Source organism: Vulpes vulpes, chromosome 9, assembly GCF_048418805.1.
Source record: "Vulpes vulpes isolate BD-2025 chromosome 9, VulVul3, whole genome shotgun sequence".
In the NCBI taxonomy this organism is placed as follows: Eukaryota; Metazoa; Chordata; class Mammalia; order Carnivora; family Canidae; genus Vulpes; species Vulpes vulpes.
This window is the reverse complement of record NC_132788.1, coordinates 97,034,078-97,061,494: the sequence shown is the minus strand read 5'-3', so window position 1 is coordinate 97,061,494 and position 27,417 is coordinate 97,034,078. Positions and strand designations below refer to the sequence as shown.

Genomic DNA, 27,417 nt, shown 5'->3' with positions numbered 1-27,417 from the left:
CCCGCGCGCCTGCTTCCGCCTCCCTGTGGCGGCGGCTTGTTGTTGTGGAGGCCAAAATGGCGGCTCAAGCGGCGGCGGCGGCCCAGGCGGCGGCGGCCCAGGCAGCGCAGGCTGAGGCGGCCGAGTCGTGGTACCTGGCGCTTCTGGGCTTCGCCGAGCACTTCCGCACTTCCAGCCCGCCCAAGATCCGCCTGTGTGTGCACTGCCTGCAGGCCGTGTTCCCCTTCAAGCCGCCGCAGCGCATCGAGGCCCGCACGCACTTACAGCTCGGTTCCGTGCTCTACCACCACACCAAGAACAGCGAACAGGCGCGCAGCCACCTGGAGAAGGCGGTGAGCGCGGACCCGGCCGCGAGGGAGGAGGCACGGGCTCTTTCCGGGGCCTGGGCTGACGGACTGCGACCCCAGGCGGGCAGGGGCCGTCTGGCCCCTCTTCGGGTACCTGGGGCGCGACTTCCGCACGAGCAGCAGGACCCCGAAGCCGCCAGCCTCTCAGGGGACCCGAGGGCCTCTCTCTGTACCTTACTTAGCGTCCCTAGTGACAGGCAGGGCCCCAGGACCCCGCTCAGGGTATTGGAGAGTTGTCTCTTATCAGGAGCAGAAGGGTCGCCAGATTCTTCAGGATTTCAGGAGAGTATCATCTGATGGTGCCTATGGGAAGGCCACCAGATCGGCCAGTGGGTCCTGCAGCTTCGAGCTCCTCAGGGCTCAGCCCCGTGAGCATCAGCCTGAACGCTCCCTCCTAAAGTGACTCAGGATAGGGCAGGGCCAAGGTGACAGTTCAGGCATCCCTTGAAAATCTTAAGTTTGGTCTCTCAGGCAACCTAGGAAGCATCCTCTCCCTGGACCTGGAAGTCTGATAAGTGTCTGGAGGGTATTGTGCCTCTATCCCTAATGCAAGGTGTCATAGATGGGAGGCAGAGGCTCAGAGAAAAGAAATTAAAATCCTGTAAGGCAGAACTGAGGGGGGCCTATGTTCCAGAACCATTTTCTACCGTAGGGTGGGGTGGGATGGGGGGGATCTCCAAGCTCTTGCTCTTTTTGTATCCATGGTGACTTCTCTTCCTCCCACCATGCGTTGGTCTATCCCCTTCAGAAGAGAGACCTCATCCCCCTATCTTGACTTGTGGGATTTTGGTGCTTCAAAGAATGTGGGAAAGTGGCTGTCATTGTGCCCCTTCTGGCGTTGGCATTGTTTCTTGTCATAGCAACGCTGTGCTCCTGTCAGACCAGGCCTCCCATTTGCCACTTACCCGGCCTTAGTTGGCTTAAAAGAGATTTCTTAAAAAAAAAAAAAAAAAATCAACTTAAGTTTTTAAAGTGTATTCATCTGTGGTAAATCCCAGCCCACCTATGTCTAGTCATGAATTACCTTTGGGAGAATATCAAAGAGTGTAAAGAGTTGGAAGGGGACTTTAGTCTTTGCTTGATCACCTTCCTTGTTTTAGGAGTGAGGCAGTATGGGTCTAGAGAGATGAAGTGATTTGCCCAAAGCTACACATCAAATTATTAACAAAACTGTCTCAAATTTGGGCTCAGGATCGGCAACTTCAGTGCCTAGACAATAAGTCCTTATGGTTTTTATGAAGTTTTTTTTCTTCTCTTCATTCAGCAGATATTTATTCAGTTCACACCAGGTGCCAAGCTCTATTCTAGGTGCCGTAGATCAGTGATGACTAAAATAGTCCCTGTCAACATGAGCTTATGTTTTTTGTGTGAAGAAGACAAACATTAAATGTGTAGTAAAAGGTTAGGCAATGATAGAAGAACCATGGAAAATATGATCCAAGGTGAAGAGATGGGAGTTGATGGGGAGCTTTTTTTTTTTGGCAGATGTAGTGAGGAAAGTCTATCTGTAGGAGTGACATTTGAGCAAGCATGAATGGGATGGGGAAAGCAAACCTGGAGAACGACTCAGGATGTCAGGTTAATCCCAAGAGATGCCTGAGCTGTGACCAGTTGGTGTAAGGTCTCTCCTGGGCAGTGATGAGGCTGAGATCAAATGGAGCCCCAGACTTCCCTGGGTGTGGGCATGTTGGAGACTGACTGCTCAGGCCTTGTGGCCCAATGCTTTCAGTGAATTGGGGTCCTGAAGCTCTCCCTTCTCTGAATTAACAACAAATCTTGCCACCCCCTTCTCTTGTCTTGGGGGGTCATTCAGTCCTTTTTTTTTTTTTTTTTTGAGCAGTGGTTCATAGTTGTATATATTATCACATTTTGCCCACCCAGTGCTGTGGAGGGGAAGCAGCCATGCCTCAGATTGCTTCCTTGGAGCTGCTGGGCGTCTAGATCCATAATTTAAACCATTACGCTTGTGAAGTGCCTTCTCTTGATTTTACAGAACCCTGAATCTTATGGGGTTTTCCACACAGCCACAAGGTCCCCTCTTTAGCTCACACTGACATTGTACTTGGAAATCCCTTCCTTCCTGTCAGTTGCATCCCTAGCTGGGAATTTGTCCAGTTTTCAGTTAAAGTGCTTTTCTCCATGCTGTTTTCTTCTGCAATTGTATGTAATCTCCTATTGTGTTGCAACACAAGCATGTTTCTTTAATCTTCGTTCTTTGTTAGTCCTGTGATTTTTTCCCCCACTCAGGCTGCTGTCAACTTCTATTTGTTCCTTTCCCAGATTCGCTCAACAACAAAAAAAAATTATAATATGTTCTTCTTTTAGAAGTGGTTTGTTTCTAGTCCTGAAGAGCAAATGGCCAAATAGGTTTCCATTTCTTTTTAGGGAGTCAACCCAGAATATCAAAAAGCATTTTTTTAAAGATTTTATTTATTTATGAGAGACACAGAGGGATAGACATTTTGTGACTGTTTTCTCCTTGATCATTCCTCATGCTGTTTTCTGAACTAATTTTCTGTAACTTTTGAGTGCTTCAGGTAAAACTTTCAATGGGCCTCCTCACTTACCACCACATTTGGTTTTCTTCTTACCATCTCTTCTGTTTTCTCTCTGAGAAACCCCCAACCTCCTTGGTAATCAATTTTTTTAATATAAAGTTAATTACCCTGTTTTTGCTTCCCATCAGTGTCTCATTGCCTCAACTGCATTTGTAAACTTTGTAGAAGGAAGGTATCATCTGCTTACCCACCAACTTCATCCATTCTATCAACTTTGAAAGAATCATGTGTTCAGTGTTTCCATCAGAGGTATGGAGGATGTTTCTCCCTTTGCTCAACAGCTTTCTCTGAGGTCACATCTGTTGGTCTCTTTGGCCCTTGCAAGCCCTTTTTTTTTTTTTTTTTTTAAATTTATTTACGATAGTCACAGAGAGAGAGAGAGGGAGAGAGAGGCAGAGACACAGGCGGAGGGAGAAGCAGGCTCCATGCACCGGGAGCCCGACGTGGGATTCGATCCCGGGTCTCCAGGATCACGCCCTGGGCCAAAGGCAGGCGCCAAACCACTGCGCCACCCAGGGATCCCGGCCCTTGCAAGCCCTTGAATCATCCGCTGGCTTCTTCATTCCCCTCGATCCGCTCAGCAACTCCTATAGCTATTGTGGCACATGACTGAACACTTCACCTGAGAGTCTCCCCCTTTTAGATTATGGTTTTAGCAGTGGTGTGTTTGTGTGTCATTAGGATTCTTGGCTGCTCAACTCCTGGAGTAAATAGTTCAGGATTAGAAGAGATGTTGCTTTACTCAGAAATCTCTTGGCTAGAGAATTTGTGTAGCTGTTTTCTGCAGATTCTTTGATATTGTGTTCCTTTTCATTTCATTTTCACCTTGGCTTTCCTCTTACTACACACCTGCTCTTGTGTGCATTTTCAGTCTTTTCTTGCCTTATTTTCATGCTGTCTTTCCAGCAGACAGTTCAGTTTTAGTCATTTGCACATCCTCTGTGGAATCAAGAGAATCTGCGTGTTTGTACTTAGTTGTGTATCTATACCCCATTAACTAAACTTTTTTTTTTTTTTTTTTTTAAGATTTTTTTTACTTATTTGTTAGAAATGGCAGGGGGGGGGCAGGGAAGAAGCAGGCTCCATGCAGGGAGCCTGACGTGGGACTTGATCCCAGGTCTCCAGGATCACACCCCGGGCTGAAGGCAGCGCTAAACCGCTAAGCCACCAGGGCTGCCCCCCATTAACTAAACTTTTGATCATGTTTCTTTTTATCCCTTGGCCTAGAAAATGCATCATCACCTTAAACATCGCTGATTTGAAAGCTAGAGAGGAATAAATGCTACTTCTCTACAATGAATTGTTCATTATTTTTTATTACCCAGGTAGTCTTTCTTTATACACTGGTTTCTTCTCACTGTGATATTCATGTCAGTGCCATGTTTGCTTACTCTTTGGGTTTGGAATGGAGATGCTCTTTAATGGTAGTTTTGCTCCCTGACTTAGAAAGCAGCTCCAAACTGTGCCATCTAGATGCTTGTTAATTCTGTTTCCAGGTTTACCCTGAGAATATCTGGTTTACCTTCTCAGCAAGTGATTAAATGCTTCCCTTTCTCTTCTTCAGGCCCCAAAGGGCTTAGTTCTCAGCCTTTCATCAACAGGCATGGCTGGAGTAGATCTTTTATCCTTCAGCATCATGTCCTGCCAAATTGCATATCCCATCGCTGGGAGCAAAACCTTGTGCAAAAGCTGTATTTTCAGGGTTTGGCATTAAGCATTTTCATGGAAGAGTGATCTGTGCTTCCTCCTGTCTTCATTTCTATTTTCTTCACTCTCACTCTCAGAGCCTCCTCTGACTTCAGGATGTGAAATCTGTCTAGGAACCATCCTTTCACGGTTCCACCAACTTGTCCTGCTGACTCCCCTCCAACCCCTGATTTCTTCCTGTTCCTGCTTAGAAATCAGTCGAGTATTGTTGTCACCTTCTACATGCCAGGCTCTGCACGTGGTCTTCTCAGAGACACTATCTTATTGAATCCTCAACAAACCCATGAGATAGAGACCACTTCCAACTTGCTAATGACAGTGTTGACAGGGGGTTTCTCATAGTCAAGGTCACACAGCAGAAGGAGGCAGGCTGGCTCTTAAGTACTGTGCTTACATCTGAAAGGAGTTGCAGTCCATAACTATTTTTACACATTTTGATGATTTAAAAGCCGATCTAAAAAAAAAAAAAAAACACGGGTTATTTTGATTCTGAGGTAATAAGAAATCTTGAAACACTGTCAGCCCTGAATGGAATCTTCCAGGCATGAGAGATGTGCTCTTTCAAGCCTATCCACCCTTCATGGCTTGTGCTGGCCCTGTGGTGACCCTTACTTTCCCTGAGAGTCCCAAGGTAACCCCAGGGACTTCTGGTAATTTATATCCCTTTCCCACACCTGCAGGTTGCCCAGCAGTGAGATCTCTTGCTTTGGCTTCTTTCCTATCGTAAGGAAGGAGACAAAAACTATTTTTTACTTCTTTTTATTTTTTAAAGATCTTATTTATTTATTTATTCATGAGAGAGAGAGAGAGAGAGGCAGAGACATAGGCAGAGGAAGAAGCAGGCTCCCCACAGGGAGCCCAATGAGGGACTCAATCCCCAGACTCTGGGATCATGCCCTGAACTGAAGGCAGACACTCAACTACTGAGCCACCTAGGCGTCCCTAGTACCTATTTTTTAGTGTTGCATAGTAAAACATATAGGTCAGTTAGCAACTTTGAATAAAGTAGCACCATCAGATAAGGTATTCTATATATTTAATTGTAAGGTGTATTTTCTGATGTGTCTATGTTTCTGGTTTGTGAATTAATGTTGCAAGATATAGAAGTGAAGTCTTATGTTTGTCTGGCAGTTGTTTGACTGACAGTCTTGGGAAAGTGACTGACTCGCCCTGACATGGGACCACTCCTGCACAACTCCTAGCCCAACCATGTCCCCAGTCACACAGTTTCCTCCCCTGGTTTCCCATCTCCTTCCAACTGGAAGCCTTCAGGAGCTTCTCTCACTGCCCTGACCGTCCCTGTGGAGAGTAGTGGTTTCTGTAGAAAGCACACTCTGACTTCTGTATTTACCAGTTGCATTGACATCACCTGTGTGGTTGAAGCTGGCTCCGCCCCGTGAGGACCCTGAGCCCCTCTTGTCCCTGCTGCAAGGGGGTCCTTGAGAGGGGACACTCAGGCTGGCTGCAGAGTGCCTTTTGCCTGGGCCCTGTATGTGTGCACATGAATGTGTGTCAGTCAGGAGCCCAGTGGTGCTGGAACTTGTGGTCTCTGTTTCTCTCTGCCTCTCCCACAGTGCCCCCTCCTGGCCTACTTGTGTTTTGCAGGCAGTGTCTCAGTCTTTTCCCTGCCTCTGACTTCTTGGGCCACCATTCGCCCTTGGCCCAGAGGCATCTCTAGCCCGAAGACCAGCAACTCTATGGGCCCTCTTCCTCCTTTCACATTCCCTTTACTGCCTTTAGGTATTCTTAAAACCCAGATCTGGTTGGGTGCTTCTGTTTTATGCCTCTGACTGGGAAAGGCTCCAGGAATGATGTTGGGGCATTCTCATTCATAGGCAGTGCTGCCACACAAATGGCCCAGAGATCATTGGGCCTTCTAGCCTAAGCTTCCTGGGCCTCTGCCTTTTTCCTGGGCTCTTCTCTACCCAGAGCACCTTACACTCCATTTTGCTTAGAGACATCTCACCCTTCAGGGCTCAACCCCAGGCATCATCCCCTCCCACACACTGTTCTCCCACGGAGCATGGTGAGTCAGGGTCTTCCGTTTTGTTCTGAATCTTTCTGCCAGCAATTGGCAAGGCTCTGTGAATGTCTGTAGGATGAGTGGGTTGGCAAGAACAGCATCTGGTGTATGCTTGGGTCCTAGGTGGTCTGACAGCATGGTTGGTGTCTTTCATGTAGTGGACTTGCCCACACACATCCTGACCACCACCTCCTGTTGGAACATGGAGCTGCAGGGCACAGCAGTCCCCAGGGAGGAGCATGTCATTTGAACCCTGTGTTGGTGTGCATGCCAGCAGAGGGTAGGACAGTGAGCTCAGGTCTTAGAACCATCCTTGCTACCCCCTGGCCATGTTTGTATATACCACTCCTTCCTGGAGCACTCCTGCTTCCACTTTCAGGCTAACTTTGCTCATTTTCAAGCTTATTTGTTTTTTATTTATTTGAGAGAGAGCACAAGCAGGAGGGAGGAGCAGGTTCCCACCTAGCCAGGAGCCCAATGTGGAGCTCAATCCCAGGACCTTGGGGTCACGACCTGAGCCAAAAACAGACACTCCATCCACTGAGCCACTCAGGTGCCTCCCAAGCATCTTTTAAATGTCATTTCTTCCAGGAAGGACTGACACCTCCAGACCCACTCTCCAGTTGTAATTGATTCCTTGTATGATGTTTTTTTCCAACTATCTGTGTACTGCAGTGAGTGGTACACAGGAGCTTTCAGCACACTTCCTTCTGGAGTGTCTCTGCTATGGTAGGAAGGGGCTCTGAATCTGACTTGGGGGCTGACAAGATAGAAGACTCCTGTCCGTAGAGGAGCAGGTACTCATTTTCTCTCCCTCAGCTGCACTCTGTTTGTGGGATTGCAGAGAAAGTAAGCCTGCCTTTTCAGGCCAAGCAGGCCACCTTCCCACTTAACTGAACACCTGCAGCTTTTGGTGACAGGACAATCTGTGTAAACCCCAAAGTAGAACCAGCAAGTAGGCACCAAGTATTTAGCTGAAAATTAATCCTTTTTTCTTTCTCTTTTCAGTGGTTGATATCACAGCAAGTATCCTTTTCTTGTTGGTACCATTCCCTTTAAGGAAAGCTCCATTAAAAAAAAACCACCCACCAAGATTGTACTGTAAATTTGAATCCTCCCATGAAGCACTCCACAAAGATTTAGGCTTTGCCTCACCTGAAGAATCCCTTCTTCAATGTGGCTACCCCTACAGACCAACATCCTCTCCCAGGATGCCATGTTTCTCTTTGTACCCTGTCATCTAGCTCTACACCCAGCTGGCACCAACCCAGATTGCTAGAGGAGTAGGTGAACTTGAAGTTTCAGCAGGCGGGAATGTTCCAGTTCCGCCAGCCTCTGCAATGTAAGAACCCCAAGTTGTGGCCTTTGAAACTGACCTCTTTGCCGTGTCTTTCCTTCCTTAACTGGATGTTATTAGATCCAACAGTTTGAAGATGTTAAATTTGAAGCAGCAAGTCTTTTGTCCGAGTTATACTGTCAAGAGGTAAGAACACGTGAAGGTTTCTGAAAGCAGAGTCACTCTCCCTATATAGCAAAGGCGCAGTGGCAAACTGGGGCTCAGAAGTGGACTGCCTTCTTGCTTTTAATGCTTTCCATTACTTTTTTACTTCCTATACTGTGCATAGAGCATCCACGGGTCATCACTTGCTAATGAAAGCCAGCAAAATCTTTCTACCAAAGACTATTGGAAAATAGCCTTATTCCTAGGTTTCCTTGTTCCTAACAAATCTGTATGCCTTCTTAACTTGGTTTCTAATCTCAGGCATAGCTGGAAATCACCTTTCCCTCCTTTAAGCAGCCACACATGAGGCTCCCTGAGTAGCAAGGTGTGCATGGTTCACATCCCTGGCCCCCCTTTCTGGTTGCAGAACAGGAAAGATGGCAATTTGTCTAACTTGACTGTTCAGGATTTTGGACTAAAGCTACTTTTCAGTTTAGTTCAGTGAGGAGTTATTTTAAGAGCAATGCAAAAACTTCCCAGCCAATGAGTGAGTCCAATAAAGTCTTTTCTTCTTTTAATAAAGTAAATTGGCAACTCACAATTCCTTTGGTGAGCATGAACAGGAGTGGCCTTCTGGTGCCACAGCTGCTACATAAGGAATCCAGCTTGCTTGCCGGCTTGTTTTTTCCTCCCCAAACCTGACTGTTTCCTTTCAGAATTCTGTAGACGCAGCAAAGCCACTGCTGCGGAAAGCAATCCAGATCTCACAGCAGACTCCATACTGGCACTGCCGCCTGCTCTTCCAGCTTGCTGTGAGTACTGGGCCTAACCAAGAAACATGGGTGCTCTGCAGGAGCCATGACCTTGGGGCAGACCCGCCCAAGTACAAATAACAAACTCCAGGACACACAGGCTCTCCTCAGGCTGCTGCACTGAATGGGTGGGGACGTAGGGATGTTGCTTTTACCTGCTAACTAGCCTCTGTCCTCAGCAAGACACACCCCCACTCCCCCATCAGCACCCAGGGTGATGATGGTGGGAGTGTCCATCCCCATAGGGACCGACACAGGGCCTTGTCTTCTTGTTCTCTTCCCTTCTGGTACTTCCTTTGACCTGTGTTCATTTAAATTTGGGGAACATTTCTATTTTTCCCCAAATTTAAATTTGGGGAACACAGTGGCCCACTGTGTTTTGTAAAAGCTGAGCTGAGATTCCAAGGGACTGACTCCCTATCAGGCTGAGTGGCTGAGTCAAGCCTAGACTACATGAAAGTCCCCCACCTGGCCTCCCTTCAGTTCTGCAGACATAGGTGGTCTCTGTGCTCTGAGACTACTCCAGTGGTGGTGGGCTTTCTCAGGCTGGGCCTTCTGACTGCAGTGGAGAGGCCTGCCACCTAGGGGTCAGGAAAGAGGATGGGTAGGCTCTACTGTGAGGCATACCTCTTTTTTTCTGGGCTCTACCTCCCCTTCATTGGCTGGCCTCCAGTCTCTCCTGTCTCAGAACCAGCCTGCCTACCAGGCTGCCCTTGCCCACCCTCCATGATAGCTCTGTCACCTGCCTGTGCAGCCAAACTGTAAGTCACCTGTGTTGGTGGGTGCTGCGTGCATGCAGGAGCCCAAGCTCCTGACCAAGGCCCTGCAAGTATATCTTCCTTTGAACCTATTAAGGCTTTTCTGTTTGAAACAGCTGTAGACACTTATCCCTGGCTGCCTCCCTAGTGACTAGCCCCCAAAGATGATCTGCAAAGCACACGACACACTCCCAAAATATTGGGGGTATGTGCCTGTTAACTGCTGTCTGTGTGAGCCAGGAAGCTTAAACAAAGTATGCTGTAGACCAGGAGGAGTTCTATACTCAAAGCAATTAACGTGATGAGATAATTTAGTTGATGTAGCTCAAAACTGACCCTGAGACAATTTTGTTGGTATGTGGGGAAGGTTCACTTTTAAGCTACCAGCAGAGCACTAAGGTCAGGTACTATGTACTGTAAAGCGAGTGTCATTGTTCTCTCCTCTTTAGCAACTGCATACACTTGAGAAGGACCTGGTGTCAGCCTGCGACCTCCTGGGTGTAGGGGCCGAGTATGCCAGAGTTGTGGGATCTGAGTACACACGGTAGGCACCTCTGTCCACACCCCTCTCCCTCTTACTTGGAAACGGCTTGGCTGTCTTGTTCTGGACAATAAGAAGCATTGGCATTCTGGCCTGAAACGAGGATCACTTTTGCATATAGTAAAAAACGTGCAGATTAAGGCAACACGAGACATCTCTTGCCCTATTGATTCATGAAGTTGGGAGGGGAGAATTGACTGACCGGGGAGCGCAGCCTGTATTCTCAGTGCTAGCATGAATCTAGTATCTCTTAAAATGAAAAGTACTCGTATGATGTGCTGGGCTGGTCCCCACAGATGCAAGAACAGTGCTCCCAGAGGGTCTGCTTGTCAGTGCCTATGGGCAACCCCAGTGTCCCTGCTCAGGGTGCATTGAGGAGGGCTTGGATGTACAACAGGAGACAGAGTAAGTGGGCCTTTGTATAAAAGAGGGGACATATGTTCATGTTACCCACAGAACTGCTTAGACCACAGTCTGGAGACTGGTGCTCTGGGGTCAGAGGCCACTGGTGCTTCATTATGTACCCTCTGTGAAGGCCTCCAGTCTGTCTCTTTTTTCCCCTTAAAGAGCTTAGCAGTAGACAGGCACCAGGCAATGGGGCTTTTATTCTGTTGTATGCATTAGGGTTTTGTAAAGTTCCCTTTCATGGGGACTGATCTTAGGCCATGTAGTTGTTGGAAAAAAACTGTCCCCAACTCTGTTCTCTGAACTCTAGACTTGAAAGTGCCCATAGGAGCGCTTGGCCCTCCTAAGGCTGTCCTGGACCCTTGGCCACCCTGAGAGGGCAGCTGTCACACACACTGGCCCCCTTTGTGCTATAGCTGTCACTGGGTTTGTGGTGATACTTAGGCTCTACAGGGCACAGGGACAGCTGAACACTATACATATTCACTCAAGAGTGTCTCCTGACCAGGCTTCTGTGCTGCTGTAGACAGACGGCCTGGGTGGGCTCCATCAGGGCACAGTAGCTGCAGGTCACTTGGCCCGGAACCTCTGACCTAGGGTGATAACGTGTGTGACACTGTGGGAACCTTAATACAAAGTTCCCAGCCTTTAGATTTTGATGGCCGGACAATGGGCAGGTAGACTCTAGGGTCTGCCTGCCATGAGGTAACAACAGGGAATGGCATGGTATCCTGGAACATAGACATCTGTTTTTCTGTGTGACTGACCTCCCCCCCCCCCCCCACCTCAGTCTCCCAACCCGGAAAATGGGGAGAATGGCACCTACTTGATTCTGCCAACACTGGTGAGACAGAAATTTTGATGTTGAATAAACTAGGGGCCTATGGGCTGGGATTCTTGAAAGCAGCTGCCCCTGCCTCCCGCCAGCATGCTGGGGCACCTTGGGGTGAGCCTGTGTGCTCACCCCCTGCCCAGTGCCATGCACTGATGCGGAACCCCTCTCTACTGTCAGCCAAGGTGGAATTGTGGCATACTTGCATTCCATACTCTGCTCCTACATGCTTTCTGAGCACCTGTTTATCATGAGGTTTTTGAGCCTCTTGAACATCTAAACCAAGCAAAAAAAAATAGAGGAATATCAAACAGGATGAAGTAGAATAAGCCTTATAAATAAAACAGACCACCGGGGATTGCTGCACATTAGGTCCCCATGAACTTTGGGATGGTACGGTCATCCCAGGAGGTGCCAAAGCCTCACAGACTGACTCACCTTCTCTTTTCCAGGGCACTGTTCCTGCTCAGCAAAGGAATGGTAAGTTAAGACTGGGTGGAGTGGGGCTGGTGTGGAGGAGGCGAGGCCAGGCTCCATTTACTTGCCATAGTGTAGCCCCTTGGGGGCCCAGACCTCATACACAGCAGGCTATAGCAAGGGTGAGACCATGGTGCCTCTGCTCGGTTCAGAAGTGACACTCAGACTCCAGGTTGTCGGATTTGTGCTAAAGAAGCAGCAGCCTTGGGTTGGTTTTGTGCCCTCTCTGTGTGGTACCCTGGATGGGCCCAGACCCAGGCACCCAGAGGGGCTCCCAGCATCTGCACCTCACTCCCCAGCTGTTGCTGATGGAGCGCAAGTTACAGGAAGTGCACCCGCTGCTGACCCTCTGTGGACAGATAGTTGAGAACTGGCAAGGGAACCCCATCCAGAAGGAGTCTCTGCGCGTCTTCTTCCTGGTGCTTCAGGTGACTCATTACTTGGATGCCGGGCAGGTACGTAGTGCATCCCACATGAGGGCTGATGGGGAGTGAGCAGGCTGTGCATGGGCATTAGGCCAAGACATCAGCTCTGTGGTGGCCTCTTGTCACTAGCCACACAATATGTCTCTCATCGGGGGCTCACTTTCTCCTACACACCTGGTCACAGTCTGGCACTGGTGCTTTGGACCCGTGGGCAGAAGGCACTCTGAGAATGGGGGTTTCCTATTCCTAGCATTATGGCAGAAGGAAGGGTGGCACACACACCCACTTGGCGCATGATGGTTGAAGGCAGTATGTGGAATCCATGAGAATAAACTGAGGATTCTGGCATGGTGCCTGGCACACAATAGGTACCCCAGCAGTGTCTGTCTACCATCCCCCAGCTGATGACAGCTTTAAGGAATTCGAGAAGAGACTGACAGGATCAGCTGTATCTGAGAGTAGACTGTAATTCTCGTGTGGTTGGGGAGCAGCTGCATCTGCATGGGTGAACATCTCTCCATCCATCTTACCCCACCCTGTCCCAGTGACCAAAGGCGGGACCTCTCTGGTGCCTCTCTGGTACACACCTCTCTGGTGTGCTAGAAGGCCACAGGTAGAGCTTAGTGGCAATGAAGGCCCCAGAAAGTGCCGAGTTGGTGTCCCATTGGTAAGGGGCTTCTTCTTTTCCCCCACCTGCACCCAGCTTTGCCTGTTGGGCCAAGCACTACACATAACACATAGGATTATAGAGCAGACTTTCATGGGGTGCTGATAGCGGTAGAAATAGCCTATGGGGGACATTGGGATAGGGCTTACCACAACAGAGGCCAGTCTGTATAAACCCTGATGCCTAAAGGACTCCCAGGGAGCCATTTCCCACCCCTTAGGATATCCAGCTGCCCCAGCCCTACCTTTCCTTCCTGGGGTTACTATAGGAAAGTAAAAATGTGGCTTGAGCAGAGTCTTTGAACAGGCTTCTCTCAGGCCTTGGTATGGGGGCCCAAAACTGAGTTGTGGCCAAGCTTCAATCCTACAGATGACCTACCTGGCCCTGTCCTGTTCCCTGAAAGCTGGCTGACCAATCTGGGGGTGGGCATCCTGCAGTGATAAGCATAGCAGGGGTTCCTGGGAGGAAGGGGCTGAGAAGTGGCTGGACAGGCACCTAAGAGGGCTGGCACATGGTGGGAGTAGGCAGGCCCTCAGTTGTGTAGTGCTACTGGCCCATTCCAGGTGAAGAGCGTGAAGCCGTGCCTGAAGCAGCTACAGCAATGCATCCAGACCATCTCCACGCTGCATGATGATGAGATCCTGCCCAGCAACCCTGCCGACCTCTTCCACTGGCTGCCCAAGGAGCACATGTGTGTACTCGTCTACCTGGTGAGTCTCTGGGGAACTGGGTCCAGGGTGGCTAAGGGGGTGAGAAGAGGGTCACAGTGACCACCGCTGTCTGGTCTTGTCGCCAGGTGACCGTGATGCACTCCATGCAGGCCGGCTACCTGGAGAAAGCACAGAAATACACAGACAAAGCCCTCATGCAGCTGGAGAAGCTCAAGAGTAAGTCTCTAGGGCTGGACCAGGCTCTACTTAGCAGATTGCATAGCCACAGCGCCCCCTGGTGGATGGCCTGAGTGCCACCTCTTGTACTGGCCTGAAGAACCTGGAAGGACAGCAGTGCTGAGCAGTCACCATGAGTCCCTGACCCGTGGGTCTTGTTAACCCATTTGGAAGATAGGTGCAATCTGAGATCGGAGCAGAGCAGGCCAGGCTTAGACTTGATCCTTGATCCCTGGCCAGCAGGGGGTCTTGTGCTATCTCTGCCGCCCAGCACGCCCCCCTCGCCCCCCCAAACCCCCATTGCTCAAGACGAATGTGAGGGTTGGTGGGTCCCAACCAGGGCCTGTTGGGACAGCGTGCTCAGTTGAAAAAGACAGTGGCTGCTTTTGCTTTCTATTCTCAGTTTTGTGATGTGAATCACTTTTGGTGAGGCTGAGATCAGAAATCAGATCTCCCTGACCAGTAGCAGGTCCTCTGGAGGTCATGGGTTTTTCCTGGATGCCCAACTAATCTCTCCTGTAGGACCAAGACACTTTGATTAGGAGGACCCCAGAGCCACATGTGTCCCTGGCTGGCTCAGCATCCCTGTTAAACTGTTCATCTCCTTCCTATACCCTCATTAGTGCTGTTGGGAGAGGAACTTTCAGACCCAGAGAACCAAAGCCCACAGTGATGGTGCTTCTTTCCCTCCAAATGAGCTGGGAAAGGGCTGTGGGTACCATCTGGCTCCAGTGTGAAGACAACCTCTCAGGGAAGCCAAGAGCTGAGTTCCTCCATTGCTGCCTGAGACCTGTTGCACAGTTTTCACTCTCCTGGGCTAGTGCAACACTTCTATAATCCACTGTGTCCAGAGTGCTCTGGAGCACTCCCTTGGGTCACAGTGGAGTGAGGATGGGAGGCAAATCTATCTCTCCAGGGATTTCTTACTCTTAGAACACTCTGGTGTTCTAACACTAAAATCTGGCTCTGAGCCTATCTCTCCACCTGGATAGGGAGATAAACCCCCTCACTCTAGGGTGCAGTGGGCACCAAATGAGATGACAGAGCTAGTGCTAAGCAAGTGCCCAGGAAAGGAAATGGGCTTAGACCTGGCTAGCCAAGGGGCTGACGTGGTGGGAGGTGGGAGGATGCAGTCCCGAGGAGGCTCTGTGTCAGTCTCCCAGAGTCTCTTCTCTAACTACACTTTGAGTACTCACCCCCACCTCTCACCCCCAGTGCTTGACTGCAGCCCTATCCTGTCCTCCTTCCAAGTGATCCTACTTGAACATATCATCATGTGTAGGCTTGTCACAGGACACAAGGCCACTGCACTACAGGAGGTAATGATGCCAGAGGCCACACACATGGGTGGGAAAGCTGTTGGGGTCGGCCGGGTCTCAAGTTGTCACATGGGAGAATGTAAATTTGCCTGGTGTATGTCAGCAGAACATCCAACTTTGTCATTTCACTATGTTTTGTTAGTTGGTGATCCTGGTGGACATAACTGATCAGAGAATATGATACAGAAATCAGTGGTACTTTCCCTAAAAGTTTGCATGCCCAAGGAACATGGAGTCTGAGGATTTGGGGTCCCCTGATGGTGATCCTAGCACTCTGGCCAATCCATAATCTCTAATGTTTACCTTCTGGAGAGGGGTTAGGGGCCCAGAGTAGGGTGAAGGTGCTGTGTGTCTAAGACACATGTTCGAAAGGGAGGATGAGATGGGAGATGAGGGTCGTCATTCTCAAGGAGGTCAGGGCTGCACTTGGCCCTCATGACAGACATATTTGCTGGGACTTTGTGCCCCAGGGAAGGTAGGATGTGGGCATACCTGTCGGCATTGGGGTCTCCCAGATGCTGCTGGGACTCCAGGTCCCATGTTAGAGGCCTTGTGATGTTGAACATGCTCTTTCCTGGCAGATCTCCCAGGTCTGCCAGCTGTGCCAGCAGTCCCCCCGGCTCTTCTCCAACCACGCGGCACAGCTGCACACGCTGCTGGTGAGTACACAGGCCGCCTGCCCCCGGCCCCCTTCCAGTGACTAATCCCATGACCGCTGCCCCAGGCAGGATCCAGAATATTTCTAGCGGGCTTTATTCCGATAAGCATCTTAAGTCTGAGTTGGGTTGGGTCCCGGGAGGAGGGGGTAATTAAGCATGCCATTTTTCTGCCCCTTTGCTGGAGTAAAGCTCAGATGTAGCTGGCTCAGCAGTCACTCATCAGGCCTGTTTGGGTTTAGTTGTGCAGCCCTGGGCAAACTGCATGGCTTCAGACCCTTGACACCTTCTTCTTCCAGGGCCTGTACTGTGTCTCTGTCAACTGCATGGACAATGCAGAAGCCCAGTTCACCACAGCCCTGCGGGTAAGGTGCCGGCCCTCGCTCCAAGGGGCGGGCGGTTCTTCTCAGGAGTCGGGCGTGGTCTGTGATGAGGACAACCTCTGCACAAAACTGTGCTCCGTGGGCGACTGCAGCACTCAGCCTGCCACCGGCTGTGACAGTAACATGCCATTTACCCGGGACTTTCCCGGGCAGGTCCGGTGCTATTTGGATGGGGCAAGGCCAGTACTGACAAAACAGTATGACAGGGACAGCTGTGGGCAGGGAGGCTTTTGGCCAGCATGGGATGGGACAACTGGAGGGCAGCCATCAGGGAGAGCCCAGTGCCCACTGGTACCACAGCCTATTCAGCCTCTTTCACTCCTGATTCCCACCCAGCCTACCTGATAGCCTGCCAGGTTGGTTTTGGCTCTCGTTAGAGCTGAAGATGCAGAGTCACTTGGCAGGGGTCAGGGGCTCCCTGGAGCCACCCCCGTGGCAAGTCCTGGGACACAAAGCAGGGTCTGTTCTCATCCTGTGGCAGCCTGGTTGCTCTGGGGGTCATGAAGGAGGTCTGCTGGGGCTATGTCCTCGCCTCAGACAGGGTCACAGCAGGCCCTGGGAGAAAGCTGGTGTTACATCCTCCTGGAAAGACCCACCCCAGGCCCAGGAATTGATAGCCGGCACCAGGTCCCGGTTCTGCCTGTCTTATTCCAGGACCAGATAAGCACATCCCCTTTTGGTATCCATGTCCTCACAGGAAAAGGAAGCTGGCTACACCTTCCCCCTGGGGTCCTGAGAAGGCCCCAGGCAGAGATGTTGGGGAGTAGGGGTGGCTGCATGACTCAAGTGAAGTGAGTCTGTGCTGATATATCAGATGAGGGGGTGGGGGTGCTGTGTGCATCTTTCAGATGAGGAGTTCTGTCCCTTGTGCGGGTCTCCCGATCTATTAACTCCTTGGGTTGGGCTCAGTGGCATTACTGCTCCTCTGAGATTCTCTGTGTGGATTTGGATGCTGCCACCCTGCTGCTTGTTTGGCAATGTGCAGGAGCCTCTGGCAGCATGCAGTGGACCAGGTGCCCACCCCCATGGCCTTCTCAGCCTTTCCATCCATGCCCACTCCCCTGGGCCTTAGGCAACTTAGGCAACTGCCAGCTGCAGTGGTACCAGGACACCCTCACACAGCTGCCCTGTTACCTGCAGTTATTCCATGGCCCTATGAAGTTCTCTCAGCCCCTCCCTCCACATCTTAACGTCCCACAAGGGGCTGCTGCTGTTTTGATGGTGTGTGCCTCAGGGGAGTCCACACAGCACTCCTACAGGCCATGTGGGAAGTGGTGCAGCCAGGATACACACTCGAACCCCACGTGGCCCCAAACATGCTTTTCCTGTGGTCCGACAGCAAACAAACCAGAGCTGTTTGCTCACTTCAGGAGACCTGGGCCCCCTCAATGCACGCTGGAGTCCTGTGGGTGGGGGCTGCATTTCCAAGGCAGCCTCAGCCTCCCAACAGCTGTGCTCACTCAGCCCTGTTGGGAAGCAGGATTTGGGTAGTGCTCAGGCTACTCAGATTGACCCCTCTCTCCACCATTCTTATTTTCCAAGAAGAGCTGAGGACAGCGGTCCGTCTGCTACCAGTCATCAGCAGCATCTCTGGTGTCTGACAGCCCGAGTTACCCTCCTGGTGGTATCCTCCCCAGGATTAGCACATGCCTCTGCTGTGTCAGCCCACACTGGCGTCCAAGGGGTCACTGGTGTGGTGTGGAGAGAGGGACTATCTGAGTCTTAGTCCCGAGAAACAGGCAGAAAATAGACTACAGTGCAGTGTGTTCTCAGGGCAGGATCGGGGGTGGCTGATTTTCTTTTTTCTGTTTCCTAAGTTTCTCCTAACGTGGATGATGGTTATAGAGTGAAGAGAAATAACAGCTCTATGCTCCTGGAATTCAGGAGGCAGGCAAGGGGGTCTGTCTGAAATGAAAGGACTAAAATGATTCTGGATTAGCCCCAGTGCCACTGAGTGGCCCCAGTGTGATGTGGCTGTGCCTGGCATGGCCCTCTAATGGCAATGTGTCCTGTTCTAGCTCACCAACCACCAGGAGTTGTGGGCCTTCATCGTGACCAATCTGGCGAGTGTGTATATACGGGAAGGAAATAGACACCAAGAGGTAGTAGGTGACATGCTTCATGTTTGGTATCTTTTCAACTCTTATTCGGGGGCAGTGGGGTTGGAGTTCTCTTGGGCACCAGCAAATCTCAACAGCCGCAGAGTTTCACCCTCCAATAAGTGGCACTGTCCCACCCAGAGGTGCAGGCATGTAGGGGCAGGCAGGTCTAGGACAGGAACATTCCCGAGCTAAATAACACTTCTCTGTGTTAAGAGCGAGCCAAACTTTATTAAATCGCACAGAAAAAAAAGATCCAGTTTCTTCTACCCCAACCTGTCTGTTCTAGAGTGTCAGTGAGGCCTCATGTTCACTTCTGAGGAGCAGCAGCTCAGGCAGCCATTCGCACTGTGCTCCTAGATTGTCCTAATGACCCAGCCTTTAAAGGGGTAAGGGGCTCCCAGGGCTTGTCGTTATAGGACATGTGCCCTCACACCAGGTTCCCCCTGCAACCCTCAACCCTGAAATTCCCTTCAGCCCTGGGATCCCCCCTCAGCCCTAGAATTACCTTCTCCCAATCCTGGCCTCCTGCCTCCAAATCTGAGATTTAGTTATTTTTTCATTTCCATGGCTTTCGTTTTATCTTTAGTCTATGAAAAAGTTAGCTGACCTCCCAGTTTCTGGGTTTGGATGTTTTGGGCTCTTAGGGAGCAGAAAGCCTTTCAGCGGTTAGGAAGTAATGGGCAGGGTTATCATAGGGCCAGGAGTGAACTCCGTGGGTCATATTTAGGGGGTCACGGCTTCACAACTGGGGAGCTGGCTTCCCTGTGTCTTTATCCTCCCAGCATCTGCCTCCTGGAGGTGCTATAGGAGACACTGGGAGCAGCTTCAGCTCACTTCAACCATGTCCTGTATCTCTCCCTCCTTGTCAGCCAGAGGAGACCTAGAGCATGGGTCACATGGCTGCCTATCAGAGCCTCCCAGGATCCCTGTACCTCCCGATAAACCCCACCCCCAACCCACAAGACCCATGTGGGCTGGTATTACCACCTTGCTCTCCCATATTGGGCCCTTCTGAGCATATAAAAGCTGAGACTGAGCCGCTGCCCTGATCACCCAGTCCCCCTCATTTGATGTGGGGAAGGCTGAGAGTTGACCCAACCCCAACTCTTTACATTGGAGGCTGTGATTCCCATCAGATAGGAGGGTGAGGAGGTAAACAGCTTTGTGCAGTCTTCTGGAGTGCCTTCACCTATCCTTGGAGGTTCTGACCCCGCTCTTTGTGGGTTACTCAGGCATGAGATTTGGGTTGAGAGCACGATGCTCTTAGGTTGGGTTGGGAAGGTGCAAGCAGCCCTAGTCAATTTAGTGGCATATTTGAGGCTGAATTTTTTCCTGTTTCAAAATGCAAAATGATCCTAACTGTTATTTCTGCCACAGCTGTATAGTTTGTTGGAGAGGATCAATCCAGACCACAGCTTCCCTGTTAGGTAGGTGACCCGAGTGCTGAGTGCCCCATTGACCTACTGTCTTACATTTTCTGTGTTCCTGGGGTGGTGCCAGTGCTGGTGGGACCCAACTGCCCTATGTACCCGATGCCTCTTGCCCCTCCCTCCCTGCCTATAAACCTGCTGCACTTGCAAAAACCCCACGAAAGTATTCTGCTGTCTCTCCTGTCAGCTCACACTGCCTGCGAGCTGCAGCTTTCTACGTGCGTGGGCTCTTCTCCTTCTTCCAGGGACGCTACAATGAGGCCAAGTGAGTATGGGGAGAGGACGGGTTCCCCCTTACCTGGCACCTCCTGGGCTAGCCATCCAGCTGGTTTTTGCTGTGTGACAGCGTGTGCCCAGGGCTTCTATCACCAAGACAGGTGAGCCTCTGCTCAGGGCCTTGAGGTGGCCACAGCCTCTTCCTACCAATAAGGCATCCTGATGGTCCTTCAGCATCTGTTCTCACATAGGCGATTTCTTCGAGAAACTCTGAAGATGTCCAACGCAGAGGACCTGAACCGGCTCACGGCCTGCTCCCTTGTGCTCCTGGGCCACATCTTCTATGTGTTGGGGAACCACAGAGTGAGTGTCCAGGGCTGGGCCGAGAGGCAGGGAGCCAGCATGGTACTTTTGGACTACCACCTAGTAGCACTTTGCGTCCTGTGCCCTCGGTGATCTTATCTCAGTAACCTCCCCATTCCCCACTGCTCTGTGAGGCTCAGGGAAGGCAGGGGCACCTTGGCTCACATAGGCTTGGGGGGCAGGCCTAGGGGAGCTTTGGATCCCTGGAGGGTGGGTCTCTGTGGCAGATGGACCCAGTGCCGGCTGCAGGCAGTGGTCAGACAGAGTCCCACAGGCTGTCCAGAGCTGCCAGGGCTGAGGGCAAGTTCCCCTTTCTGTGTGTTAATATCCAGGGACAGAGAGGTGTGTCCTCCCAGTTATATCCCTTGGGCTCCATTCTGCCCAGCACACAATGTCATCCTCAGGGCACCCCATGTCTTCACCCTTACCTAGAATGGCCCCCTGGGGCTGGCCCCAGTGGGATCATCCAACTCCCAAGTCAGATGGGGAACCTGGGGTGTGCTCTTACCTGCTTGCCTGCTTTTACCTGTCAACCTCTTGAGGCCATTTTTTTTTTTAAGATAGCATTCGTTCATATTATGTAATATGATATGTTTATCATAGAAAGGGTGAGAAACAAAGGAGAAGATGATTTCATGTCTTCTGTCTCTTTCCAATACCTATCTCTGCCTACACATAGATTTTGTTTTTCAGGCTATTCCATAATTTGATACCTTGTCTTTCTCTGCACCACTGGGTGAGTTTTCTTCAGTAGCAGCAAGAATTTTGAAGCAACAGCCGCTTCATAGTTTAGCCAGCCTCACTTTAGCTAACATGGGGTACATGTCTTGGCCCATAGAATTTTATCTGATCATCCCTCAGGCTCCCTAAGAATGAGCATTTTTACCGACCTGGGCATATCCCCCTGCCTACAAACATGACAGGCGTTTGCTTTGGTCAGCGGGCCTTGAAGTTCACATCCTGGTGTCAGTGGCATAAACATTGGGGAGCCACCACCCCTAAAGGAAGACGAGCTTTGGGTTCTCCCTTCAGAGTGCAGCTCTGCTTCTATTAGAATATCCTGTCACCCTATTCGTCAACCTCTGAGCACACATGAGAACAGTGGCCTTGCTGTGTGTCTAGGGTCAGATGAGAACCAGGAGCTCAACGTGAGGGCCTACTGAGGGTGGGCTGCCTACCTCATGTCTCCATGTGGTGGATGTCATTACCTTGTTTTCCAGCTGGGGAAATTAAGGTCACAGAGCCCCCAAATTGCAGACCCAGGCTTAGAACCAGACTTCACTGGCTCTCATTTGTCTAAAAGTCTGCAGAAGCCACTTTGAATGGGACAAGGTAAACAAAGCAGCTTTTCAGCTGCAGCTCTGGTTCATATTTGGGGCGATCCCGGGATATCTTACAGAGCTTATTTAGGAACCTCCACTGCTCCCTGTGTGTCTGGGCCTGTGTGGAGTGACATGGAGCCCCCAAGAGCCCTCAGACCTAAGCCTGGCCTCAAGCAGCTCCAGGTCTGAGGGAGACAGTCTGCCCTCAGCCTGCCAGCCTGGAATGTCCACAGGCATCATGAGTTTGTGAGCAGCCTTACACAGGATACCTTTGAGAATCACACATCTTCATACCAAATTCTGTGGGGCCACAAGCTGGCATGGGGCAGCTTGCTTAGGAGCTTCATATTATGAATATACTTGATATATACTCCTTCTGGCAGTTTCCAAACCCAGGCCTAGGGGAGAAGAGTTTTTTCGTGTTCTGTTGGCACTCTGGGGTCTTGGAAGGACTTTATTCAATCTTGAAAAACTTTGAGACCCACCTGGAGCTCATCTTTGATGTGCCAGCCATGAGGCAGTGTGAAGTCATTGGCTTTTGTGTCTTCACATAATCCTATCTTCACATAATCCTGTCTGTGTTGAAGCTAGGCCTCAGGAGTTGGTTTTGATGGTTTGTAAATCTCTTAGCCACATGGCAAGTACCTGCCAGGGGCTGCTGTGTATGGAGTTCCCCCATGTCACCTTGAATCCAGCATTCAGGCCAGCAAAGCTTGTTGTCCCTAAGTTGAATGGGGTCGGAGCAATGCTGCCAATCATTATGGGGTCCGGGATGGGTGTTTATGGCCCTGCACCCACCCTCAGCACATCCTAGATATTGATGGGAGCAGAGTTGTGCAGTCACATAGTCCGTGTTGGAGAATTACCATGCCTTGGTGTCCCACAGCCCCATGTGACAGGTAACCTCCCACAAGAATGAGTTCATATGTAGAAGAAAAACCTCCCTTCCTCTTTCCTCTTTGCATTCAGCCCTCATCACTCCCACCAGGGCAGACTGTTTCCTCCTCCCAGACCCTGGGACCTCTGAATGTGCATTTCTAATCAGCTAATCGGAGTCCAGAGCTGACTACCACCAGTGCCTTTTGCTCTAGTTAGAGACAAAGGCAAGTAAACTAATAGCCAGTGGTACCCTGATGAGGAGGTGCATGCAGAGCTGAAGAGTGGGGGCAGTTTCTTTTCTCCTGAGGTAGTTGAAGAGAACATCAAAGGAGGTCATTTGAGATGGGCTCTGAAGTAGAAGTAGGAGCAATCCAGGCAGCAGGAGAAGGGCACAGCCTGGGGGGGGTGTGGCGGGTAGGTCTTAGGCTGTCCCCGCTGCTCGCCCCAGCCCCCACTCCCTTCCCTGGCTGCTCTCGGTCAACAGGAGAGTAACAACATGGTGGTGCCTGCCATGCAACTGGCCAGCAAGATCCCAGACATGTCAGTGCAGCTGTGGTCCTCAGCCCTGCTGAGAGGTGAGTGCAATAACCAGCCCTTCCCAGAGATCAGGGCTGCTGGGAGCCCAAGTCTAAAAGATCTCGGGTAAGCCCTGATTAGCTTGTGCTCAGACTGGGCCTCTACACACCACAGTCCCAATTCTAGCATCTGCTCAAGCTCCACAGCAGGACCTGTTTAGGGGCAGTGGGCACTAGGCTTATTCATGACATCAGCTCAACACAGGATCGGATCACTCTTTCCACAAGGCTGTTTCTTGGAGTCTGGGTGAAGAATTAGGCTGTGAGCCCTAGCCCTCACCCTTGGTTTCCTTCTCCCTGAATAGCAGTTGTCCCTGTCAGACAGTACTGGCCAGGATGCTCTGGGTACCAGAGCCTGGGTAGGCTCTCAGCAAGCATCAGTGTTGTTACTGCTGCACCCCCATTTATAGATTGTGCTACTAAAATCCAGAGACTTATCCAGAGCTCTGGGAAGGAGGCAGAGGGCAGGCTGCAGTGGGCTTTGTGGCCCATTCAGTCTTTCTGCCTCAGGAGTGGGGTATTAGGCGCCCTGCTCTAGTGAGTTCCTGTATGCCTGATGGTTGGCCAGCACCTCCCCAGGAGGGCCAGTGTCCACAGGGAGCCCTGAGGGTTTTCACTGCCCAACTGACCCTTATGTCTGTTCCCTGGGCCACACTGCTTCCCCACCTCCATGTGACTCAGGAGCTCAGGAGGGCATATGTGAGGGCTGTTGGCAGGTGGGCTTCGCTGACCCTGAGACAGGGCTCAGGATAGGTGACATGCCAGATACACAAGAACTCACTGGTAGAATGGGGTTTAACCTTAGGGCTCTACCCACGCCCAAGAGGAGGATGTGGGGCAGGGCAAGGTAGATCCACCCTATGCATGTGTCCCACCCTTAGACTTGAACAAGGCCTGCGGGAATGCCATGGATGCCCACGAAGCTGCCCAGATGCACCAGAACTTCTCCCAGCAGCTGCTCCAGGACCATATTGAAGCCTGCAGTCTCCCTGAACACAACCTCATCACGGTATAGGCTCTGGGTTTGGGGAGGCAAAATGAAAGTGCCAGTTGACTTCTCAGGGCCTTCTCCCTTGGCCTGCAGCCCCCAGGGGGTATGTTCCCTAAGAAGGGAAGTACATGCTTGGCCGGCATCTCCCTGCATGTTTCCAGCAATCCCTAACTCGGCCTAGCCTCAAGGGCCCCCTCAGATGGGGGTGACGGCATCAGTCACCCAAGTGGGTGATATGGTGCTTCCCAGGAGCCCTGCTGACTCAGGTGTGGAGGACAGGGCCCTGGCTGAGCAATCTGCCCAAAGAGAACAATAGTCCAGGACAAAACACACAGCTCACCTCATCTCTGCTCCTTCCTAGGAAAGACCTCACCTATGTATTCTCTCCCCTCTACAGTGGACGGACGGCCCACCCCCTGTGCAGTTCCAAGCTCAAAATGGACCCAATACAAGCCTGGCCAGCCTCCTGTGAGGCTCCTGAAGGGAGCCGTCCAGCTTCTTGGGGCCTCTGTGGGGCCCAGTGTGTCCCCTACTTCCATCCAGACAGCACTTGAGCTTTCCTTGGAGGTGTGCTGGAGTGGGTGTCCCCAGGCTTCTTTTCTGACTGTCTCCAGAGCTTCCAAGTCCCTGGGGAGTATGCAGGGCTAATTCAGCCCTCCCAGGAAGGGCTGGCCAGCCATTCCCACCATATAACAAGACCCCAGTGCTGAGGCTTGCAGGTGGGGATATTGGAGCCAACTTTCCAGAGCCATCCTTTAAAGTGGACTTGAATTGCCAGTTCTGCTTCCACGTCTAAGTCACGCCTTCGAGGGAGCGTGTCTGGGCGGGGAGTGGGGTGCCAGTTGCCAGGGTGGGTGGTACCGCTGGTACATTGCCACATGACTTCCATCACCTGGGCCTCTCTGCCTGGCTCTAGTGTTTTCTCTGCTCATAGCAGCTTCCAGAGCCCAGAGGCAAAATGCCAGTTTCTGCCCCAAAATTGGAGGGAAGAAGTGATGGTGCATGTCAGGGACAAAAATGCACATCCCACCATAACACTTTTCCCAGCTTGCCTTTCTGTCCAGTGTCCCCCCACATCTGACAGCCAGCGCCTCTGGTCAGGAACCCGGGGGGCCCAGGAACTCGGCTTCCAAACATCTGCACCTTGACTGGATTCAGTGTCCAGCCATGGAGGTGCACATTCTTGTAGACACGGGTGTGCATGTGTGTGCGTGCGTGTGTGGTGATTCACAGAGCTGGAGCTGGGGGCTGAGACTCCTATTTTTGCACCAGCTGCCTTCCCCCATCAGCGTCCATTCTGCTGGGCTGGAAGCAAAGGAGAAGGGAGGGGACCCTCCTCAGCCCAACTCAGGGTGCCTGAATGAAAAAATTGCTTCCTGGCAGCTCTGCGGCCTCCTCAGCAGAGGACATTTGCAGATGCCTGGAGCTCAGCTGGCCAGCAGGCAGCAATTCCCCTGGCCCCTCACACTGCTCTCAGGAGGGAAGATGAGGAGACCTACCTTCCTTGGGTCTTGGGACAGCGTTGAAACCTCTTCCTGAGCTAAAGCTGACCCCAGGAGTCTCTGCCAGGCTCAGACAACCATGCTCGGTTCTGTGCTCCTCTTGGATATTTGGGGAGATAACCCAGTGGTGATGGTGGCATTGGGGGCAGTTGAAGTAGCCACCTCCTCCAGCCCCCAGTGCCTGGGAGTGTCCCCCTCACAGAGGAGTGGTGAGTGGTCTTGCTAGTCAGGGTGGCTTGTTAGTTTGCATCTTGTTACCCTTGCACTGTGAGGGCTGCTTCTCAAAGCCTCAGTGTCTGACAGAAGGAACACTGGGATCACTCAGGTCAGCTGCTCAGGCCCTGAGGCCTGAGTGTGCCTTAGCCGCAAGCAGGGCTGTCAGCAGACCTCCCTGCACAGGGCCACCGCCCCTACCAGGCCAGCATCAGGCCCCTGCTGCCCACAGGGGGCCAGCGACAGGCGTGCGCAGTCAGCTGCTGATTGGAGGCATGGGCTGGCCAGGGCTTGTCCTAAGAGGACCCACCATCTGTGTGGCATCCTGGGTCCTCCAGGAGAGCCTAGCACTGTCCGGTGCAGCTCAGGGCCACCTTTTTGGCTGATCCCTGGGCTTGTGAGGCCTACAAGAGGAGGGTGTGACGTGACCACAAGCTGTCCTGTCCTGTTTTCCTCTCCCGTCAAGGCTATCCCCTAGGCTCTCCCCTCTATCCACAAGCTACCCCTGTTGGCCTAGACCCCGCACTGTCTGACCTCTCCAGACCCTCATTACTTCAATCACGCTGTACATCATGTTTGTCTCTGCGTATTTATTTAAGCCTTTCTTTGCTTCTAGGGCATTTTTTATGTAGAACAGTTGAAATAAGAACCTCAAAACTTAACATCTGTCCTGATGTTAAAGTGCTTTTAGTGACCACTCTTATCTATGTTCTTGTAAAGTTAAGGATAAGTTTTTATGTTTACAGTTAAAAATTCAGTACTTTATATTTAATATTCCACTCTAGCTTTATGGAAGCCAAACTGCGTGTACATGCATTTCTGCATGTGCAAGCTTTGAACCTCCCCTTCACCGTAGCATCTTCTGGTTACATAAAGCTGTCATAAGTACCTTCCTGTGAGTCCAAATGGAGTGCCTCACAGTTTTCTCACTCAATCATAAGAATTTAAGACAGGCAGCAAGTGAGCCCCCAGGGAGACCTTCTACAGTGTCATAACTGTTTAGATAAGACAGATAAATAAAAACTCCAAGCCTTTAAGTGTACAGTGTGCAAGGGAGGAATAGAGAGATCCCTGTTGGCAGGTAAATTACTGAAAGCTGGTCAGCCTCTGTGTGTGTTCCTCCCACCTCCTTGGGTCCTTAGGGCCTGTGGATCTGGGGGACTGGTCCAGGAGATACTAGGTTCCCTGGCACACACACACCACTGCCTCCCCTGTGCTGGGTCTTTGCAGCCATCCATGGGTGAAACGAGGGTCCTCTCCCTGGGGTAAACACTCCCCACCCCACTTATTGGGAACACTGGCAAAGAAATCAGAAAAGGGCTGCCTGGTGCAGTGGGTGAATTTGTTGATTGCATCGTCTCTGTTTTGTTAAGGGTTTTTAATAAGTATGTTTGACATAATGTCTTTTAATGGGTTTGTAATATCTTATGGTTTTAGCAGCCTGTAACTTCAGCTGGTGCTTTTAATCAGGAAAAAATTTTTGTAAATACAAAACATTGTTTAAAAGACATAACCATAGAACATAGCTTCCCATTTGTGGATTTCCTTTTCCTATATATTCAAAGTAAAATAATTTGCAGGAGCCA

The 27,417-nt window shown here is 51.1% G+C and overlaps 1 protein-coding gene across 4 annotated transcripts; it reads left to right on the top strand.

Annotated features, from left to right (window-relative positions):
* Positions 1–4: 4 nt before the first annotated feature.
* Positions 5–27,417, top strand: MAU2 (MAU2 sister chromatid cohesion factor). Of its 4 annotated transcripts, none has more exons than XM_025989436.2 (19): positions 5–332; positions 7,644–7,661; positions 8,053–8,118; positions 8,793–8,888; positions 10,096–10,190; positions 11,877–11,904; positions 12,201–12,356; positions 13,557–13,703; positions 13,790–13,880; positions 15,096–15,199; positions 15,781–15,858; positions 16,155–16,220; positions 18,257–18,340; positions 19,718–19,767; positions 19,958–20,035; positions 20,238–20,349; positions 23,035–23,125; positions 24,007–24,134; positions 24,514–27,417. In XM_025989436.2, exons 1-19 carry the CDS (start codon positions 57–59, stop codon positions 24,586–24,588), a joined length of 1,839 nt encoding a protein of 612 aa, XP_025845221.1. In that variant the 5' UTR covers positions 5–56; the 3' UTR covers positions 24,589–27,417. The 4 variants fall into 4 exon arrangements, 2 of the variants coding, with proteins under 2 accessions (XP_025845221.1, XP_025845216.1); XM_025989431.2 differs by having other exon boundaries at positions 18,257–18,343; XR_003233585.2 differs by having other exon boundaries at positions 7–332; positions 18,257–18,343; positions 21,043–23,125.

Coding starts and splice junctions, on each gene's coding strand:
- MAU2 (XM_025989431.2), top strand. CDS start 57: ATGGCGGCTCAAGCGGCGGCGGCGGCCCAGGCGGCGGCGGCCCAGGCA. Junction 19,768..19,957: donor GACCACAGCTTCCCTGTTAG/GTAGGTGACCCG, acceptor CTCTCCTGTCAG/CTCACACTGCCTGCGAGCTG. Junction 20,036..20,237: donor GGACGCTACAATGAGGCCAA/GTGAGTATGGGG, acceptor GTTCTCACATAG/GCGATTTCTTCGAGAAACTC.